At 31.4% G+C, this 22,415-nt stretch overlaps 2 protein-coding genes across 2 annotated transcripts; both read left to right on the plus strand.

Moving 5' to 3' along the window:
• Positions 1 to 239: 239 nt before the first annotated feature.
• LOC130804336 (protein trichome birefringence-like 34) lies at positions 240 to 13,468 on the plus strand. Its single transcript, XM_057668739.1, has 5 exons — positions 240 to 785; positions 7,386 to 7,557; positions 9,951 to 10,153; positions 11,048 to 11,206; positions 12,902 to 13,468. The coding sequence occupies exons 1-5, from the start codon at positions 406 to 408 to the stop codon at positions 13,242 to 13,244; spliced, it is 1,257 nt and encodes a 418-aa protein (XP_057524722.1). The 5' UTR covers positions 240 to 405; the 3' UTR covers positions 13,245 to 13,468.
• Positions 13,469 to 14,231: 763 nt separating this feature from the next.
• LOC130803858 (protein trichome birefringence-like 35) lies at positions 14,232 to 21,958 on the plus strand. The gene is made up of 6 exons (XM_057668071.1): positions 14,232 to 14,531; positions 14,612 to 14,888; positions 15,458 to 15,629; positions 20,179 to 20,375; positions 20,458 to 20,610; positions 21,536 to 21,958. Exons 1-6 carry the CDS (start codon positions 14,354 to 14,356, stop codon positions 21,864 to 21,866), a joined length of 1,308 nt encoding a protein of 435 aa, XP_057524054.1. The 5' UTR covers positions 14,232 to 14,353; the 3' UTR covers positions 21,867 to 21,958.
• The last annotated feature ends 457 nt before the right edge of the window (positions 21,959 to 22,415 follow it).

Genomic DNA, 22,415 nt, shown 5'->3' on the forward strand with positions numbered 1-22,415 from the left:
CTAATAAAATCCTCACATACTTTCCTAAAGAAATATCAGTCGGTATCCTGATAAACCGTTGTCTTTTTTAGAGACATCTGTCAGGCCTAATTTATTAAAGCTTAAGTAAATTAAAACAATGTAATACGCTGACCAAATTATTGATGGTCTCTCACGAGAATTTGTGAAAGAAACATGAAGTAGTAGTAGGAGTATTATATTGTTATGGTCAACTAATACACTAATAGACCAAGAAAAGTGTTCCTATTAATCTACTTTTATGTACACACCAAAACCACAAAACTAACTCATTAAATTAAGGAATCATCTCCCTGACTTTTAGGCTTGGGGAAAGAAAACATTAAACACCTTAATAAACAAATACAATCCTGATTCCTAACTATTACTTCTACATATTCATCACAAATGGTAAAGTCATCATCCCAAGTAAACCCAAACAACAACACTATCATATTACCATCTTCATCAACATGGGGAATTCGAAACAGCTTTCAATTCCTCACAATCATACTCCTTACTCTTCTTATTTCTCTTCTTTACTTATCTCAAGATAATGGATCATCCCCATCCTTCACACCTTCACCGCCATTGAAGAACGATAGTTCATTAGAAAAATGTGATTATTTTAATGGGAAATGGGTGTATGATAATGGAACGTTATACCCTTTGTATAAGGAGAATGAGTGTAGTTTTATGTCGGATCAGTTGGCTTGTGAGAAGTTCGGACGTAAGGATTTGAGTTATCAGAAATGGAGATGGCAACCTCACCATTGTGATCTTCCAAGGTACCCATCTTCTCTCTCTTGCTCTTTTTTTATTTAACTGGTATTGTATGAGATTATCTTACCATGAGATAAACATATATAATTAACTTATTTTTTTAATTAATAATTATATAAGTAGTCATTTTAATTAATACAATAAATATATATTTCTTCCGTTTCATTATACTTGCTAAATTTGATTTTTTTACGCAATTTAAGTGTTATTTTTATATATTGAACTATACATATTTAAAATTATAAAAAGTTTATATTATGAAAGTATATGATTAGACGATTCAAACAAGATTTCGTTTCACCATATTTTTTCTTACCCATTACGGCAATATATAAAATAAGCTTGAACGATGAATAGTGTCAATATCCTCAACGTGGCAAATATTTCAAAACGAAGAAAATGTAAATCAGTTCAATAAGAATAATTACATCATGAGACACGATCATTTAACATTTTATTTTTCTTTTTTTCTTGATTATTTGAGATTAATTAAGAGATATCTTAGAGATATATAGTTGTGACTTGTGAGATCTTACTATTAATTGGAATTGTTTTTTAGAAATTTAATACTCCATATAAAATAAACTACGTCATGTTACATAAAAAAATAAAAAAAAATTAAATTATTTTAAATTTGTTTTACCTTCTAATTTTTTAATATTTTTAATCTTTCATTTTATTTATTTTATTTTTTTAGCAATTTATATGCAAAAATCTTTGGGTTGTCCTTTTCATTCTACATCATTTCTATTTTTTTTTTACAATAATCTACTATTTTTTTAATCTCTATATAGTACTTTTTAATTTTTTTTTTATTTTATCTGCAAAATTAATTATCAATCTTTTCCCTAAAAAGTAACTCACTTCTTTTAACCATGTTAAAGGGACATTGGATGGGATGTAGATGGTATTCCTTCATGTCACAATTAAGAGTCAAAATGTTGTCTTAGAAAGTTTGAAAAACTAAAAGAAAATAATTGATTAATTAAAAGAGAGTATTATTTAAGAACAAGGATAATATTTATTTTTTTAATACTTATACCAAAAAAAAATAATACAAATCCGTGAAATGTTTTGTTATAATAACTAGGAAAAATTACCGTGAATAATATAACATTTTATTAATTTTCCTATAATAATATCAACTATTGATTAATCTTGAATAATACGAACTTATGAGGTATTTTCCTAGAATAATATCAACTTTAGTTTATTAACTAATATACCATTTTTTTGTCTTATAATTATCTATAGTTTAATTTTTTACATTTTAGGAATTTTTTTAGAAAAACCCTTTTAAACTAATATCATTCATGGTTAATCAATAATTAATATTATTATTAAAAAATTATAAAAAATTATATTATTCACGATAACTACTTACATAAATTATAATAGTAGTAAAAAGTAACATTGTAAATGCCTTAATAGTGCGCCTATATGTAATAACTACTTCTATATGATTCCGCCAGCTTCCTAACGTAGCAGACCACCCGAATCCAAATCTCACCTCAACAAGTCAACCTGCAATTGATTGGGATTTGTATTTTCTGCTGAGGGGCAGACTGGACCATTCTTCTTGTTATCATAATAATAATCTCTGTGCGATCCTAAAAATGTGCAGTTCATATTTAAAATATTAATATATTTGTTTTAAAATGTTGATTAGGTTTTTTGTTTTAGATTAATTTTTTATTGTTTATATTTAAAATATTTCTATTTATGGAAGAAGTTTCTTATTGTTTAGAAAATAAATAAAATAATTTCATTGGTCCAATAAGTAAATGGAGGACTACAAAAATATACTAAAAGTCTCTTCATTAATATTTATCCAAATAATATAAATTAATAAATCTCATAACAAAGTTAATTTCTAATTTTAATATAAAACATAAAGTAATAATTTAGAGTGTTTTGGATTTAAGGAAATAAAGGGAAAAAAAGGGGTAAAATTTGGATGAATGAATAATCATTTTCGGATAATAAAATGAGAGGAAAGGAATTTGTAGGGGAGGAATTTAGAAGAATTAGTTGAATAGATTTTGAAGAGATTTCAATCTCTCGAAGTTTTAAATAAATTGTGGTAGTGTTTGAAAACACGAATTTCATTTGAATTTTTGTAATTCAATTCAAGAAATTGAAATTATGGATTTAAATTCCAATTTCAATTCCTCGATCTCGTTTGAAAATCAAAGAATTGAATTCCTATATTTCAAATCCACATAGTTGTTTGGAAAATATTGGAATTGAATTTCCAAATTTAAATTCTATAGTATTGTTTGGAAAACCTTGTAATTACATTCAACCATAAAAACGGTAAAAATGAACATAGAGTACTATAGAGAAATGATGGCCAAGTATTACTTTCTAAACCTCAATAGTGAAATATATAGAGAAGGAAAGGCAAGTATTACTTTTAAAATAGTGAATTAATTATAGCAGTCGGAAATTTCCAAGTCACACAAAACATAGAGTACCACTGCTATAATATAGAAAAGTAATAAATAGTGAATTAAAAACAAATTTATTATTAAATGAAAATGTAGTGAAACTTCGGATGAACATGGTTCGGTTTGGTCTGATCTGATACTAAAATCAAACCAAATTAAAAAATTTCGGCTAGGAAAATTTTCTAGACTGGACCGGACCAAACCGTTTTACAACGGTCTGGTCTGCTGTATCGTTTTTTTTATCCAAATTAATACACGTGTTTATCAAATATTTCGCATCTATAATCACTAAACATAATAATTTGTAATTAGTTGATAATATCAACATCATTTAAGTATATATTATTATACAAAAATTACTACATCTTGAAATATCTAGGTAACAACTTAATTTCTTTTTTAAAAAAATTATGATTTGGACTATTGTAAGGTTTGCAGTCTAGTCTGGTTTGGTCTGGTATGAAAAATAAAAAATCGATACCAGAACGTAAATCGTAATTTATTTTTTTATAAAAAAACAGACTAGATTATTTTGACCGTAAACCAGACCAAATATTAAAATTTTAATTTGAACCGATTTGATTTTCGATTTAGAATTTAGACTACACTTTGTTCATTACGTTGAACCATATGAAACAAGTTAGTGCCCGGCATTAAAAGACACAAGTCGATGGGTCAACATTACAATTTAGCAGTGGTAAACAAGTCGATGGGTCAACATTACAATTTAGCATTGGTAAACAAGTCAATGGGTCAACATAGAGTACCAAACAAAAATAAATGGTCCTTCTGCTTCATCACCAATAGTACAACCTTGGAAATTAAAATAATAAATAAATTCATCTATGATGATTTGCCTAAGTAGCGTTGAAAAATAAAAAAAACTTTATTTTGGAGTTCACCAAAATTTATTTCCTAAATTAGTGTTTATTAAGAAAAAAACTAATTAAATCTATTTAATTGTGGTTTGGAAAGTTCCAAACCTCTTAAATATCTCCCAAGCAAAACAAAACCAAAACTAAATTAATTTCAATTCCAAAAATAAATTTAAAAAAAAATTAATGAATAGGAATTGAAATTAGAGAAGGTATGGGTTGAAAATGAAGAGTTTGTTTTTTACTTAGGTTGGAATTGTATTGGAATTGGGCCAATTCCAATTTCAATTTTTCAGCTTAGCCAAACAATGGATTATGGGTCAATTCTATCAATTCAAATGAAATGGCCTAATCCAAACATACCCTGAGGGAAAACTCTAATCTTCCTTCCATTTCTTTTCTTTTCCGTTCCTCCTAACAAATAAGAATGACTTTCCTTCTATCTACCTTACCTTCATTTCCTTTCCGTATCCTCCTCTTCATTTCTTCTCTCCAAAAATATTATCGTGAAAGCGTATCCTTTATTTTTTTTACTTCTACTGAATCAATTTTTGCACTGGTTACCATTCGATGTTATTTTACATGGTACGAATATTATACGCGAAAAAACATAGTTATGTGGAATCTTGTTTTATTGGTGTATGTCGTCCAATATTTTCACAATATAACTTTACATTTAAACAAATCAACAAAGAATTAAATTGCATAAGAAATATGTAAGTGCAAGTATAAAAACGGAAACAATACTTTTTAATACTTCCTCCGTTTCACATTATGTACAACTTTACCCTGATTAATTTTGAATTTATTAATTAAAACATAAGTGAGATCTTAATTAATTCGACTGAATATAAAAATTATTAATATTAAATTATATATTTTTAATTATTTATATTTTATAATATTAAAAATTACTAAATTAGTACATTAAAAGGCGAAAAATTCAACAATACTAACCGCTCAAAATCCGTGAATTGTGTATAGTATTATGGAGTCATGGTGGCGTCCCCAAAGCTTAATTATGGTGTCCAATTTCCACATGCAGATTGCAGGACTACTGAACCCCTGCATTATTAGGAATTAGGATCAACAAATTAATTAATTTTCAAAAGTGGTTACTTTCTAGAATTTCAGTTATGCATAATTTATTCTTCCTATCAGCTTTAAGCTTGGAATTAGGAATTCATGATACTCTTTTTTCGCTCTCTACTACCAGAAATCATTATACTACTATTCTCTTCCTATCTTGGTTTGCATAGAAATACTCGCTACTTAACCATTTTTGACACTATTTATTATTTAAGTTTATTTGATGTATTGTGGTTAATGTATAAAAAAATACAGTTAGGTGAGATCTTTTTTAAATCCTTAATCACATACTTTTATAATAGTAAGTTTTAATAATTTTTAGATGTGTATAGTTCAATACATAAATGATCAAAACAACACATTAAATTGGGTAAAAAATTAAATGTATCAAGTATAGTGAAACGGATAAAATATATAAATTACTTCTATTTTAGTTTTAAGTTTGAATACATGTGAACATTTTCAATAAAATCTAAAAAAATTAAGTTTATATGTGGACGTAATTAATTAGAGAAATAACGACATTTTTTTAACCTATCATTTGATTTTTTAATTGAATATTCGGTTTATATATCATATTATTTTATACTCCCTCTGTTTTTATAGTTTTTCTCAAACAGAATTTACGAATTTTAGTATCAAACTTTAGTTATGATTTTTCATCAATATATATGAAAAAATATATTTATGTGGGATCTTAATAGATTCGTCTTAATATATACTTTCTAAATATTAAAATTTTATAAAATCTAAAAGCTCAAAATTTAAATTATTTTATTTTTAAGTTTGTATTATTAAAAAATATAATGTGTCCTATTCCTAGATAAGAATTATGCAATCTTGACTTCTTATCAACAACTTTACCAACTCCCATCCTAAAATACTAAGCCATAATTAGAGTAGATAATAAAGGACTTAATTAACCTAATATATTTGACATTTCGCTACAGTTTAAGTGGATATGAACTTATTCAATGCAAGTCAAAAACTTGATCAGTTTTGAATTTCTAAAAATTCTAAAAAAATTAATATTTAAAATATTTATATTAAGACAAATTTATTATGACTCCACTTGTATAGATTTGATGGTGTGCAAATGTGCATCATCAAGCTTAATATCACTCATTTCTACTTAAATTCTCCATTCATTTCCTTTTCAATTAGTTTTTTCAACAAGTAGTAGTTGATTTATTTTTTATCAAAACTTTAAATTCTACACTCATATTATTAGTTATATAATCAAGGTGACTCATATTATGATTCAAATTTATCCCTCTTATAAAACTTAGTTACCCTTTAAAATATACAAAATTATAATAGTTAACCCTCTTGTAGGATGTACGGTGTAATTATTTGAATTTTGATTTTTGCGACTTTTTTATTCAAATTATTTCAATAAATTTCAATTTCCAATATATTTTTAAATATACAATTAAGATAATTATAGTTTTCCTATGTACAAATTCTTGTGAGAGATAAGTTTCTAATTGAGCCGGCCCATTATATATTTTTATTATATTGTAAGCAGATATTAAGAATAATATAAGTAGATATTTAAGATATCGAAAGTAGGCATTAAAGATACGGTAAGTAAGCATTAAGGATAACGTAAGTAGACATTAAGAATATGGTAAATAAACATTAATCTTTAATGGGCTGGGCTTGAGATACGTCTTTCAAAGAGACGGTCTCTCAAGAGACTAGCTGTTTCCTATGGGTATGAGTTGCCATCTTCCTTCCCTCTCCAGACCCTGATCATAGTTTTCCTATGAGGGAATACAATTGGTATGATGACGATAAATTAACATAATCGCATTATGATTCAATGTTACTCGGCTCCGACCCCTTTATCAGACCTGCTAATGGTCTGTGAAAATTATGCGACGACACAAGGCCCTAACATGAAAATGAACTGTAAAATAAGCTTTTTTTATAAAAAGTTTCATAAAATAAGTTTGGGAAAATTTAAATTTTCAAAATAAGTGTCTTCATGTACGAGCCTAAGGTTAAATTTGTTATTACTAACAGCAAACAAAGAGGGATAATATTTTTACGTTTGAAGGGACAGAAACATTAAAATAATATTTGTTCGCTATTACCAACAACGAACAAACTATTTGTTTTTTTTTTAATAGGATTTATAATGCAATTTTCCCCTTTTAATTAATTATATGCATGGCGTCACATGAAGGTTCAATGCAACAGCATTACTGGAGAAGCTAAGGAACAAAAGAGCTGTGTTTGTTGGAGATTCTTTGAATAGAGAGCAATGGATCTCTATGCTTTGCTTAGTGGACTCCTCTATTCCTCCTCCTCTCAAATCTTTATACATTAATGGCTCCTTGTTCACCTTCAAGGCCATGGTAAGCACGTATACATGTGTGTTATACGTATTAATGTATATTTATATTATACAATCCGTACCTTTATATTAAAACCAAATAATAAATTTTTAATAGGATCTTAAATTATCATCGCTAATCACAAACAATTATAAGGTAAAAATGACATGGATTACTAGCATTAATTAGAATTTACCTAATGTAGAAATCGATTGGTTTATTTTATTTGAAATTTAAAATGGGCATTTATTAGTTAGTGTTTTTAGTTTAAAGTAGTTACGAATTAGGTAGAGATTTTAATTACATATTTTTGGAATAAAAATTAGGAAAATTTGACATTAATAATCCAACTTTTCACTCATTCGTTATGAATAATTTTATCTTTGGATTATTTTCTAATAATCCAACCTTTATGATAAATTTTCCAACAACATACCACATTACTAATAATAGGTTATAATAGAGTATGTTGCTAGCATAATAAAATAAAGGTTGAAATATTCACAACGAACTAAAGGCAAATATTAGATTATTAGAAAATATTCATAGCGAATGAGCAAAATTTTAGATTATTAATGTTAATTTTTTCATAAAAATTATTGATTTGATTGCATTATAATGTTAAATTATTTCATTTAATATTTAAACACTGAAATTACTAAAAGCTAAAACTATCATACTTTAAGAATATATTAGATATATAATTTATTTTAATTTCACAGCTTATTCTCTTATCAAAAATTGCATTTTAAATATACTAATATTGAGAAAATTTAAAACAAGTAAGCAAAAAATATATAAAAAATTCATACAATAGCAATTTGCAAAATAATTCCCAAGATAAGCAGTTTTTTCCCAAAGATGTGTTTTGGGGCTGTTCGCTGTTAGTAACAGCGAGCAAAGACTGGAGGTCAAAAAAAGTCAAAGAGTTTGTTCTCTGTTACTAACAGCGAATAAAGACTTTGACTGTTTTTGACCTCCAGTCTTTGTTCGCTGTTAGTATCAGCTAACAGATGCGAGCTAAAAACAACAGATCTCCTGTTTGACCAAGTTTTAGCTTTGTTTGCTGTTAGTAACAGCGAAGAAACCCTTTGTTTTTTTTGAACCTCTGTCTTTATTCGCTGTTATTAAGTGCGAACAGCCTTAAAATTCGAATTTGGAAAAAAATCGCTTATCTTGAAAAGTAGTTTCAAAAGTTGGCTATAATTTAATTTTTTGTATATATATTTTTGATTATTTGTTTCAAATTTTCCTAATATTAAAATCTACTTGAATTGCACCACTTCTTGTACTAACAAAATATACCAAAACTATTGAAGTATTGAACGCATCATGATACCTTACGCTTGTATCCTTTGTATCTTGGTATCACGCATTTAGATAGTGTTTTTAAACTTTAGTATGTAATTATATTTTCGAATTTTTTTCCTTTAAAAATAAATTAATATTATCTTTATGATGATATTAAAAATAATTAATGATACTAGTCCATTGCACGTAGGAAATTTTTTTTTTTAAAAATGGAATATAAACATATTGTTGAGTGAAATAGCAATCAACCACACACGTTTATAAGAGTAAAAAGAAAAATAGCTAGCTATGTCAAAATAGCAATATGTTGTAGCACATTGCTAAGACATATCTAGAGAGATTTTTAAATTGCTTTATTTATTTGTTTTTTACATGAAAAATAAATAGGAAATTATTTTGTCTATCTGCATAAAATTGTTATTATTATTTTTTTAAATATGATTTTTTTTTTTTTGAAAAAAGTTTCACCTGATATTGTATCATTTTTGATTTGCCATGCTGTTGGACAAAATAGAAAAACGGAGTTATGGTAATCATACTCAGCAAATTCTTTTCCAAAATAATAGGAGTAATCAATAAGCTATGTGCAAATGCAGTCCCCAATACTAGTTAACAAGAATAATTAGTTGGTGCATAACACACACACACACACACATATATATATATATATATATATATATATATATATATATATATATATATATATATATATATATATATATTTTTGATTTTTATATTATCAATACTACCTTAGGTGGAAAGTTTACCTAGTGGATAAATAGTTTTTCCTTGATATCTATAGATACTTTGGAGTGTGTCATTGTCTTGGTAAAAAAAAAATATTTTATAGATGATTTTAAAACAACTGAAAATTAACTTTTAAGTTAAAATTAAAAAGTTATTAAATTAGCCAACAATAAACAATTAACACCTACATAAAAGATAGCTAATTAATCAATATTTTTTACGTAGTCAACCAGCCAATAGCTTCAGCCCACAACTTGAGCCAACAACCATTTACCGAGCATACCATTTATTCTAAAAATTATATGGGGATTTCTTTTAATTAATTTCGACTCATAATATCTAATTTATTTGAAAAGGAATACAATGCAAAAATAGAGTTTTATTGGGCTCCACTGTTAGTAGAATCAAATGCAGATGACCCAATAAAACACAGTGTGCCAGTGGCGGAGAGAATAGTGAGAACTCAAGCAATTGAGAAGCATGCTACACATTGGACCAACGCCGACTACATCTTTTTTAACTCCTATTTGTGGTGGAGAATGCCTGTCGTCAATGTTCTGTAAGTAACTCCCCCCTTTTTCCATTGTTTCCTCATCCTTCCTCTTCTTTTAATTTTAATCAAATTAAATACACAAGTTGTTGCATGAGAAAGTATCATATTGAAACGCGTTTTGTTAAATATATTAGAGTACATAACATATTATAAAGTCTCAACTATCAAATTATAAGTTTTTGGTTGAGTCGGTCTCTTGACAGGTATCAGAAGCCAACATAAGAGAAAGAGAGTTTATGATCGCTCGAATCTCAACAGCAAGGGTCTATGCTGCATCCACACTTCTAACCCAATTGGCCCTCGTATGAGGGGAGTATGTTAGAGTATAAAACATATCGTGCGGTCCCAACCGGCCATCAACATAAGTTTTTGATTGAATCGGCATTTTGACAAAATAGGTCATTTTATACATATTATAATAATATAAACTTTTTTTTTCAGGTTATCTCACCGAAAAACGATTTCTCATAACAATAGCTATTAATTATATTAAATATGTTTACTTGCTGGTGAAATTCTAAGGAATACTAATTTAGTACTCAAAACTTTTTAAAGCCCACAAACCAATGACTAACTAATTGCATGGTAATAGTAATATTGATTATATAAAGGATTTATTAGGAAGATTACAGAGTTAGTTAGCATTATCTGTACTTCATTTTCTCGTTTGATTATTACTAAATGAAACTTATTTTCAACTAAAATGAATTAATGTATAGATGAGACTAAAAATTAATTTTTTTTTATTAATAAACATAATAAATATGTTAATATATTAAAGTTTATTTAATAAATACTTGACATAAGAAGTTAAGCATCAAGGTACATATATTAAAATTTTGTATTCTAGCTATGTAAATTAAACAATTATGTCAATTTGTTTACTTAAAAATATTGCAGATGGGGAGCATTTGAAAGTCCAGATGGAACGTATAACACAATTGAAATGTTGAAAGCTTACGAAATGGCATTGAAAACTTGGTCAGATTGGTTGGTGAATCACGTTAACCATTCTAAAACTCGGATTTTTTGGATTAGCATGGCTCCTACTCATGAAAGGTATTACTATTTTTTTAAGGTTATTACTAATAATTACATGTTATAATAAGAAATGTATAGAAGAATAATATATTCCCTCCGTAATTTAAAGAAGTTTTCATTTGTCATGTCATTTAAGTGTTTCATTTGTAATTTTCATAAAAAAATTTTCATTTATATTATAAATTTTGAACAAAAATAACCTTATGCATCCCTATTTTAATGTTTTATGCTTATGCTCCCCACATATTTTCTACTAACTTCTTTTTAACATTTTTGTATTCTTTATAGTCCCTACATGCTTGTCATTAACTTTATAAAATATTTTTTATTAGTTTTGATTTCCATATTTTTGCCACTAAATTTTTTTTAGAAGTATTTTTTTATGTTTATGAACCCTACTTTCCTCCAACAAATGTATTATTTAATAAAATAATATTATTTACTATTTAAAAATAACTATTTTTTCATTACTCCTATAAATATTTATTGTGAAAACTTTATTAAGAAACAAAGAGGATATATTTTAGGTACAAGAAAATTAATATTTAGGGAAGGCCGGTGCCCGGTGGGGCTTACAAGAATGGATGGGAGAGTGTGGGTAGAGTGGGCTGGGTTGGTATGGAACAGGAAAACCCATAATTTATGCGTAGAAGGTTTTGAGCATGTATAACATATTCGACTGCAGACTCCGAAAAATTTGAATTCTTAATATTAAATTACTTAGTATATGTGAGGTATTTAAAGATATAAAATTATTAGAAAAATATTATAATTTTAAAAATTATACTGAACCTTCATAGCATTTGTCAATTTTTGATCCGCCCCTAAATTTATGTATCCAATGCCCAAAGCGAGCACTCACCATATCCACAACTATATTCGTCCCAAATGAAAGGGATGCGATACAAAATTACATTTATCCGTCTGCCCTTACATTAGTCGTCGTGCTCAAATTGTTTACGTTTAAAAAATATGTTTGTAATTACTCACTGTAGGCTACTAAAAAAATTTATCATCCAACACAAATTCTTGTGTGAGACGATCTCTTCGTGAAACATTCTTTATATATAGATTGAACAACCTAATTAATACAATTACTAGTATATAAACTCTTTATTTTTTATCATCGTCATTGAAAAAGGGTCTTACACAAATAGATCATCATGCAATTGATAAGACAATCTTGTATGAATGTCCACGTTAACTTGGAGTAATCTTTACCAAATTATGAAAAAAATATGGAATGATTATAAAAACTTTTTATGATAATAAGATACTTAATTTTCATTCATATTGTCCATAAAGAATTTAATATAAAACTCAAATCTACACAAATTTTTTCAAATATAATATGCTCTCTATCGAGTAGGTCTAATTTACATTTATATTCTTAAAGTGATTACTTATAATCTTAAAGTGATCACTTAAAATCTTAAAATAATCACTTAGAGAAATTGGGTAATTATATGAGTCCGTCTCATTTTTGACATGAGATTCATGAGAAAGTAGTGTTAAAGTGTTCATTATTATTTACATGTGAGTTGTCCAACATCGAATAAAGAAAAGATGATGCTACTTTATAATCTTGTGGACTAACTCCTACTACAACCAATTATTTTAGTAGGGAATCTCTTTTAGGTAAATATATTCGTTTGAGTTGCTCACATTTATTTTCTAAATTCTAACAGAAACGGTGCATTAATATATATGCAGGAGCCAAGAATGGGGAGGGGCAGACGGACAAAACTGTTACAATGAGACAGAGCCAATCAAGAGAGAAAATTACTGGGGAAGTGGATCAGACCCAGTTATGATGAAATTGGTAGAAGATGCAGTTCAAAATCTAGCAACAAAAGGGTTAAACATCCAACTACTTAACATAACTCAACTCTCAGAATATAGAAAAGATGCTCATTTATCAATTTATAGGAAGCATTGGGAGCCCTTAACTCAACAACAATTGTCTAACCCAATTGGATATGCCGATTGTTGTCATTGGTGTCTTCCTGGTGTTCCCGATACTTGGAATGAAATTCTCTACGCCTTTTTAGTTTAGTTTAATTTAGTTTAGTTGCATAAGAGATATAGATACTTCTTTTGATTTTTAATACTCGTAATATTTGATATATTAATTTTTTTATATAAGGGTTAAGTATTCTGAGTATTAATAACTAGACGAAGTATATATACCTAAATTTAATGCTTTCCTAGTTGATTATTGTTTTTCAAAGGGAATTGTATAACATACATTTTTAAATAATAATAAAAAAGATAAAAATATATCTCTACTAGTTGATTTTGCAATAGGAAGAACAATCTATTCAACACATATAGAAGCTCTTACATAGGAGCTTTATAAAATGGGTTTGAGTCAGTATTGAACTTTCAATTAGTATTAAAATCTGGTTTACCTCCAAAGAAAATTCCCTATGGCATACGTAAGAGTATGTTATTAATCAGCCAATGTTTGCATAATATTTGGCTTAGACACCGTCATAATATCTTCAAATATTTTCATAACAGCTAGCTTAAACAGCTAATTTATCAATCAATACTGTTAACTAGTCAAATTCTGCCAAACAAACCCCTAAAACATAAAATACTACTCCAAATTAATAATAATAATAATAATAATAATAATGGAAAATCATTAAAAATAAACTAGCCTTTGCTCGATCCGCTGAAAATAAATACAAATATTGTTTATTTTTAATTAACTCACCTATTCGATATAATTCTTGAAAATAAACTCAACTGATGTTAATTCCTTATTTTTAACTGACAAAGAACTTTTAAAAATATTTATAAATAATAGGTGACTTTACTTTTAGCAAATATAGCTAAAAAATAAATTCATTTAAAAATAAATAATAAATAAATTTATTAAGTAGACCAAGCAAAGTTGATTTATTATTAATTATTAATATTAATGTAATCAAAATTGTGATAAATTATAGGAATATAAAATTTGAATAAAGTAATCAACTAATGAGTCAAACTTGCACTGACTCGTCAACTTCTATTCCAATCGCTGTCGGTATACCGTAAGCCTTAGGTTTTCAGGAATTAGAATTAATATACTATTTTTAATTCAGCCAATTTAGGACAAAATCGCACATTCTTCTCTCCCTTTCCCTAAAATCTCTCTGTATCAACAACAAAACAATGGTGCAGGTATGGAAATGGGGCAGAAGAAGGTCTACATTCCCTTTAATTTCTTTGATTTTTATGCTTTTGATTACTGCTACTATTCTCTTCAACGAATTCAAAATTCAACACTTTCATCACAATCAAAGCTCAGATCATCACCTTCATTTACAACACACCCTTAATTTCTCTCCAGGTTAGTAACTTAATTTGATTTTGTGGCCATTTTTCGGGAAATTTTAGTAGATTTATGAATTTTTGTTTGGGGATTTGCAGTTGAACTTGATAGATTCACTACATGCAGCTCCACCGTAAAGTACAGTGGCCGGGAAGTGGGTTGGGGTGGAAATCACCGTTATTTACCTGTTTCTGATGGTGAGAAAGAGTGTGATGTGTTTTCAGGGAAATGGGTTTTTGATAATACTTCATATCCTCTTCACAATGAGTCCCATTGTCCTTACATGTCTGATCAGCTTGCTTGTCATAAACATGGAAGACCTGATTTGGGTTACCAGTACTGGCGGTGGCAGCCCAATCACTGTAACTTGAAGAGGTAATTTGCCTTTTTTTGTATTACCATTTACCCCAATGCCATTGGTCAATATACGCGAGATTACCCTTGTTAGTTGTTAGTGATCGAAGACATTGTTCCATTACAAGAAGTGTGGCTTATTTAATGTCGAGGAACCAACTCAACCAAGTATAAGCTGGTAGTTGAGGGCCTACGATATGTTATATACTCATATGTTATATACTCTAATACACCCCTCAAATGAAAATTCTTTGGGCTAGAAGTGTAGAAGTGTGGATGCCAACACAGGTCCTCCTTATATTTGGCGCTAAATATTCAACTTGAGATTCGAACCCGTGGGCCGTGACGTTTTGTCACAACCAAGAGCTTATCTGGTGGTTGAGCCCATGATATATTATATACACTAACATTTAACAAGTTATTTTAATATCGTTCAATATAATCTGATAAACTTTCACTTCCTTTTATCACTTCTATGATGAGACATTGAAATTTGGGTTTTGCTTGTTTAGTACTTTTTCAGTTGATGTAAGTGAATTATGGCCTTTTTCTGGTGAGTTTGTTGATGGTTTGATCATTGGTATTAATAGATGGAATGCTACTGAAATGTGGGAAAAGTTGAGAGGGAAAAGATTAATGTTTGTGGGAGATTCACTGAATAGAGGGCAATGGATCTCCATGGTTTGTTTGTTACAATCAGTGATTCCAGCTGAGATGAAATCCATGTCCCCAAATGCTCATCTTACTATCTTTCGAGCAGAGGTAATTTTATCAAGTGCTGCTCTACTTGACTGTTCTTTTCACGAGTGTCCTTGTGTTTTTTTTTTATCTATAATGAAGCAAGTTGATGTTTGCTACTAAGGGCTAATCGGAAACAGCCCTCTTTGTATCACTAACAAGTTTAAGATTGCGAACATCCGACCCCCAAACCCACTGTTGTGCAACAGCGGAAGCAAAGATCGAAAACAATAATGAAACAATAAAGATTCAAACAAACAATAAAGAAAATCACACCGAGAAATTAACGTGGTTCACTATCAACGTGATAGCTACATCCACCGGCACCGAGAATAAACTTTTCACTATAAACCGAGAGATTACAAGATGAACACGAGAAACCACAACAATGGCTCTCCAAGCTTTTTCTCTCCTAGTTTTCCTCACTTTGTGTTTTGCATTGCATCCTATTCTAATTCTAATTACATGGGGTCTTATATAATATACCACATAATAAAAAGAAATTAGGGTTAAGAAAATACAAAAAACCGTCAAATACTAAGAGTAACCGGCCAAAAACGTGCCAAGAAACCGCCATTACGCGAGCCGTGTAAAACTACGCGAGCCGCGAAACTGAGACAGAACCTACTCCGCGCCCCGCGGAGTTCACTCTGTTCGAGTCACCACATTTCAGCAATCTCCACCTTAACGAGAACACGTAGTCAACCACTACCTCATCAAACCATAGTGAAGCAAAACCATTCTCAAGCTAAACCCGATGCAAAGCTCAAGCATAAGCCATACATCCCGATAAGTATTCAACTAAGACCCATCACATACTCGTTTCCGAGTATAACAACTCATAACGCTCAACTAGCATCACAAGTTCACTCATAATGCTCCATCTGCATCACGAGTACACGAGGCAAGCTTCACCTTGAGGTTGTGCACACCTCCACCTGTGGGCTCCCTCACACCGCCCCTAAGGGCCTATGCTAATGAATCCAACATAGTAAAGAATCTACTAGGACTATCAGACCATCCTACCTTCTTTACCTCTGTCTTCATGTACGTGCATTCCGAATGAAATCTGACCACACTGTGCTTCTCCCGAACATTAAGTACCTGATCACTAAACACATAATCGTAGTACACAAAAGCCAACCAAGGTTGATCACAAAGAACCATCACCGAGATCACGACATAATCAAACTCAGCGAACACAACCCAAGCTTCAACCGATGTAACAAAGCACTTAGTATCATTCCCGTACATAAGAAACACAACAGCTGATCCAAGAAAACCGTAGAGAGAACAAATCTCTACCTGCCAGTGCCCCCACCCAGGTTGAGTCACAAACCTACAAATGACACATCACAGCATACTTCAAACACCGAACCATTACTCTAGACATGTAGACCGACTTAGTCTCAAAATGAGGTAATGTAATTGAGCTAAGTAACACTACCAGTCCATACAACAGTTCCCACACTCTGCTCATACGTAAAGTCATAGCAAGCCACTGCGCCCGCTCACTATACTCTACTACATGCTCATAAGTTGGAGGTCCAAGTGACTCTACAAAATTGGCTACCAACCTTGCCAATCCCACAAGGTTCAATGCATAACCTACCACACTTATAGCAACCAAAACAACACTCCCTACAGCCAACCTATTAGACTTCTCGATAACACATATAGGCCCCTTTTGAAATCCTTTAGATCGGCGGAATGTTCCCTGTACTGACTCCTTTAAACTATCCACAGAGATAAAGATAGCACCAGAAATCACAGTCAGAGAGATACCTGGGGTAGCATCAACACCATCAATCTGGGGTCGAACAGAAATGGATGAAGAGTTACCCTCATACTCCACCTCAAACTCGGTACCACTATCACCATAACTAGCTGCTGCAAAATACACAACAACATAACAAAGCCCTAACAAGAGGCACGATACCCTACTGAGCCACACCACACACATTCTGGGCACCTCTAATCCCGTGTGTAAACCCCGATCGAACAAACTAATCCAGTATCTACTCAACAACCAAGTACCAGAGAGCATGCATAAGACTCTCCCTAACAAGGTCCAATTTGCTATTCCTGTAACACCGTTCTGCAATGGTGTTATCCCATAGGTATGATGCCACAAAATACCTAAAACACAGAACATAACAAATCCACAAAACGAACTATCCAAATGTAGCCAACTAACCATCTTACCATACAAGTGATCATGAGCTTCAATGCCAAGCTCACACCCGTGTTTAAACTCAAACACACAATGCTTGTCTTCCTCAAGGTAGGCATCCTTGACACTTGTAAGACGATTCTCAATGGACAATTCCAGCCCTCTACTTTCACCCATATGACCATGCCTATCATAAATTGTCATCTCCTGGTGACAAGTAGAAGCACTAACAGCAGAACTAGGCAGCGTAACACCCTGAAAGACATACAAGGATTTCACCTTGACACCCTTAAGTATCAAATCCGAACCCTTAAAGAAACTCACTTCCCCATTGCTAAACTCACCCTTGAGCCCCAAATCATCTAAGGTCCCAAGCGATATCAAGTTCTTCTCCAATGCAGGAACATGCCTCACCTTAGTCAAAGTAACCCTTCTCCCATCACTAGTCCGAAGTCTCATGGAACCAATACCTACTACTTCACATGGAGTACCGTTAGCAATCGTAATTGAAGTCCCAAAACAAGACTCATAAGTATCAAACCAATCCCGACGAGGACTCATACGGAACGAACTACCAGAATCAAGAATCCAGCTATCAACCAAATCACTAGACTCAACACAACTAATCAATGCTAAATCTTCCTCCGAATCATAGCTCTTGTTCTGTTTACTTTCGACTACTGTGGCATGAGATTTATTCTTTAATTCTGGACATTTAGACCTAAAATGTCCTGGTTCCCGACAGTGATAACACATTATGGTCTTAGTGTTGCTAGACACATCTCTACTATTACAAGTATTCCACCTAGCACCGTTACTATTGTTAGACCCCTTATTCTTTCTAGAATTTCTACCCGACCTAACAACTAACCCACTGCCATAATTCTCATTATCACCTGTCGCCTTTTGACGCAACTCCCTAGTATAAAGTGCTACCTTCACTTCTTCTAGGGTCAACGAGTCTTTGCCAACCACAAAAGACTCCACAAAGTTCTCATAACTATTCAGTAGAGAAACAAGCAATATTAACGTTGCATCCTCATCATCTATCTTAACTTCTAAATTACGCAAATCTAGTAAAATAGAATTAAGATTTTCTAGATGATCCCTTAATGGCGTACCTGACTGCATCCTGAGGCTAAACAACCGCTGTTTCAGTAGTAATTTGTTGGTTAAAGATTTTGTCATGTATAGTGACTCCAATTTTAACCATAATTCTGCGGCCGTCTCCTGATCAGCAACCTCCGTGATGATATGATCATCAAGACTTAGTAAGATGGTAGAATGAGCCTTCTCTTCCATCACTACTAACTGTTCATCAGTCCATTCGTTTCTAGATCCCGACGTAGACGCCGCACTCTTTGGGATCAACGGACGCCAAATCTGCAACTGCTTTAATAACACCTTCATCTTAACGTGGTTCACTATCAACGTGATAGCTACATCCACCGGCACCGAGAATAAACTTTTCACTATAAACCGGGAGATTACAAGATGAACACGAGAAACCACAACAATGGCTCTCCAAGCTTTTTCTCTCTTAGTTTTCCTCACTTTGTGTTTTGCATTGCATCCTATTCTAATTCTAATTACATGGGGCCTTATATAGTATACCTAATAATAAAAAGAAATTAGGGTTAAGAAAATACAAAAAATCGTCAAATACTAAGAGTAACCGGCCAAAAACGTGCCAAGAAACCGCCATTACGCGAGCCGTATAAAACTACGCGAGCCGCGAAACTGAGACAGAACCTACTCCGCGCCCTGCGGATTGGGACAGCAGGTACTCCGCGCCCCGCGGAGTTCACTCTGTTCGAGTCACCACATTTCAGCACCCACCAATCGGAAACAGCCCTCTTTGTATCACTAACAAGGGTAAGATTGCGTACATTCGACTTCCAAACCCACCGTAGATGGGAGCCATTTAATGGTGTTGGGGTAATGTTGTGTGATGAAGCAAGTGTCTTTATTGAAAAATAAAAAAAATGTTTGCTATTAAGGGCTAATCGGAAACGACCTCTTTGTTATCACTAACAAAAGGTAAGGTTGCGCACATTCGACTCCCTAAACCCCCTGGATGGAAGCCATTTAATGGTATCGGAAACGACCTCTTTGTTATAACTAACAAAAGGTAAGATTGCGCACATCCGATTCCCTAAACCCCCTAGATGGGAGCCATTTAATGGTATTGGGATAATGTTGTGCAATGAAGCAAGTGTCTTTTTCTCGAAAAAAAGTTCCTACGTATATGTTTGATTTCTAGAATGCAACACGAGCTTGAACTGAAATGAAGGTTTCAAGTAACAAAGCTTGTTGTTATCCTTTTGTAGTAGTTTTTCATTTCTCTTTGAAATAAATGGAAATAATGAGATATTAATTCAATTGCCCTTTACTATGCAGAATTATAATGCCTCAGTTGAATTCCTGTGGGCTCCTTTACTTGTTGATTCGAATTCTGATGACCCTGTAAATCATAGATTAAGTGATCGTATAATCCGTCCAGATTCTGCTACAAGGCATCTTTCTAAATGGGAGAATGCAGATATACTTGTCTTCAATACATATTTGTGGTGGAGGCAAGGACCTGTTAAGCTAATGTAAGTATGGTTCCTATTTCTTGGAATAGAAATAACTTGATGATAATGACTAATGGGTTTCGTAAATCATATCATTTTCCAGGTGGAGTAGTGAAGAAAATGGAGTTTGTGAAGAGTTGGATGGTCGACCAGCCATGGAGTTGGCCATGAAAACGTGGGCTGATTGGGTGGATTCTTATGTCGATCCTCTAGAGAAGCGAGTATTTTTTGTAACTATGTCTCCGACTCATATGCGGTGAGTGCCCAACCACCCATTTTCAGAACCTTGTCGTTCAGGTTTTACACTAGCCATACTAGCATAGTGAAAATTTAGCTCAATGTAACATAAGTTGATAACTAATTCGATTTTCGAATTCACGATTCGCTCAAATTTGCTTAAGAATAGCCCAAAACCAATCATAATTCGCATTTTTCGATTTGCGATTTGTGAGGAGATTAGCGAATCATGTGACATAGCCGGTCAGTGTACTTTGTTAATCTTGATGTGTTAAGTGTTATATAAAAAAACTTGTTCCTATCCTCTGCTAAACCTTCTTCTGTTTGATACTACTATTATTGTCCTTCCGTACACACAATACTTTCCTCAAGGTACACAAGGTAAGTTCAGAAAATTGTTACAATCATATTGATTCAATCAAAAACAGAAATAGAACAAAATGATATGTTCTAGGATTGACAAAATGCAGTGTTCTTTGATACTGTAAAACCGGATATTGAAAGAAGTCGGAAATGATGTGTTCAAGGATTGACACTGAAAATGCATTCTTTGATACTGTGGTTGTTTGTATACGAATGACGCAGAAGGGGACACTGTTAGAGTATATAACATATCAGGGCCTCAACTATTGGCTTAAGTTTTTGATTGAGTTGGTTCCTTGACATGGATCAAGGTATGAAGAGGGTTTGTGCTGCATTCACACTTCTAGCCCAAAGAGTTCTCGTATAAGGGGGCGTGTTAGAGTATATAATATATCTTGAGACCTCAACCATTAGCTTAAGACCTCAACCATTAGCTTAAGCTTTTGGTTAAGTTGGTTCCTTGACGGATACTATCATTACACTTTTCGTGAAACAACTATTAGCTAATTCACTTATAGAAACATCCGTTTTGTTGAATTGACGATCTGATAGTTTCCATTTTTTACTTGCTTTGCTTTCAGGAGTCAAGAGTGGAATCCAGAAAGACAAGGAAATTGCTACAATGAGACTAACCCCATTACTCAGGAGAATTACTGGGGAAATGATTCTGATGTGCCTACAATGAGAATGGTAGAAAAAATTCTTAGCCGATTAGGATCAAAGGTAAGAGTTCTCAATATCACTCAGCTTTCTGAGTATCGTAAAGACGGTCATCCTTCTATTTATCGCAAGTTTTGGGAAACGCTTAGTCCCGAACAATTGTCGAAACCCGAATCCTATTCTGATTGTATACATTGGTGCTTGCCTGGTGTTCCTGATGTATGGAATGAACTACTATTTCATTTTTTATAGGAACCTTGAATACAAATTGTAGGTATGCTTTTTCTAATGTCAATTACTGAATTGTGCAATTGTTTGGAATTTCACCATTTTGTGGTTTTTTTTTTTTTGGGAAGTCCAACAAGTGCTAATGCTCTTAGGTAAATCATCACAGGGAAATTTTATTTAATTTTATTTAATCGTAAGTGCAGAGTGTACTCTATTTCTACACAGTGAGAACAAAATATATGAGATAGTTGTATCTAAAGCTACTAAGAACTAGAATTAATTGGGTATGAAATATATAGCTAAAGGTCTAGGATATTAGAATCACCCAATTTGTATATGGACATCAACTGTTCCTTAAAATTTATATATTTACATATCAAAAGCGTAATAAAAGCGATGTATTAATTTCATACTTTTTGTCTTATTATCTAACTTATTAGATTAAAATTTTATTAGCTTAAATCTCGTACTTTTGTCTTGTTAATTTAACCAATAAGTATTTAACTGAAATTTATCCTAAATCTAAATTACAAATATTCTCACACTTTTGTTTTACTAGGTTAACAAAGACAT

The sequence above is a fragment of the Amaranthus tricolor genome, chromosome 17, assembly GCF_026212465.1.
Source record: "Amaranthus tricolor cultivar Red isolate AtriRed21 chromosome 17, ASM2621246v1, whole genome shotgun sequence".
Classification (NCBI taxonomy): Eukaryota; Viridiplantae; Streptophyta; class Magnoliopsida; order Caryophyllales; family Amaranthaceae; genus Amaranthus; species Amaranthus tricolor.

Coding starts and splice junctions, on each gene's coding strand:
- LOC130804336 (XM_057668739.1), top strand. CDS start 406: ATGGTAAAGTCATCATCCCAAGTAAACCCAAACAACAACACTATCATA. Junction 786..7,385: donor CACCATTGTGATCTTCCAAG/GTACCCATCTTC, acceptor CGTCACATGAAG/GTTCAATGCAACAGCATTAC. Junction 7,558..9,950: donor TGTTCACCTTCAAGGCCATG/GTAAGCACGTAT, acceptor TTATTTGAAAAG/GAATACAATGCAAAAATAGA.
- LOC130803858 (XM_057668071.1), top strand. CDS start 14,354: ATGGTGCAGGTATGGAAATGGGGCAGAAGAAGGTCTACATTCCCTTTA. Junction 15,630..20,178: donor TTACTATCTTTCGAGCAGAG/GTAATTTTATCA, acceptor TTTACTATGCAG/AATTATAATGCCTCAGTTGA. Junction 20,376..20,457: donor CAAGGACCTGTTAAGCTAAT/GTAAGTATGGTT, acceptor ATCATTTTCCAG/GTGGAGTAGTGAAGAAAATG.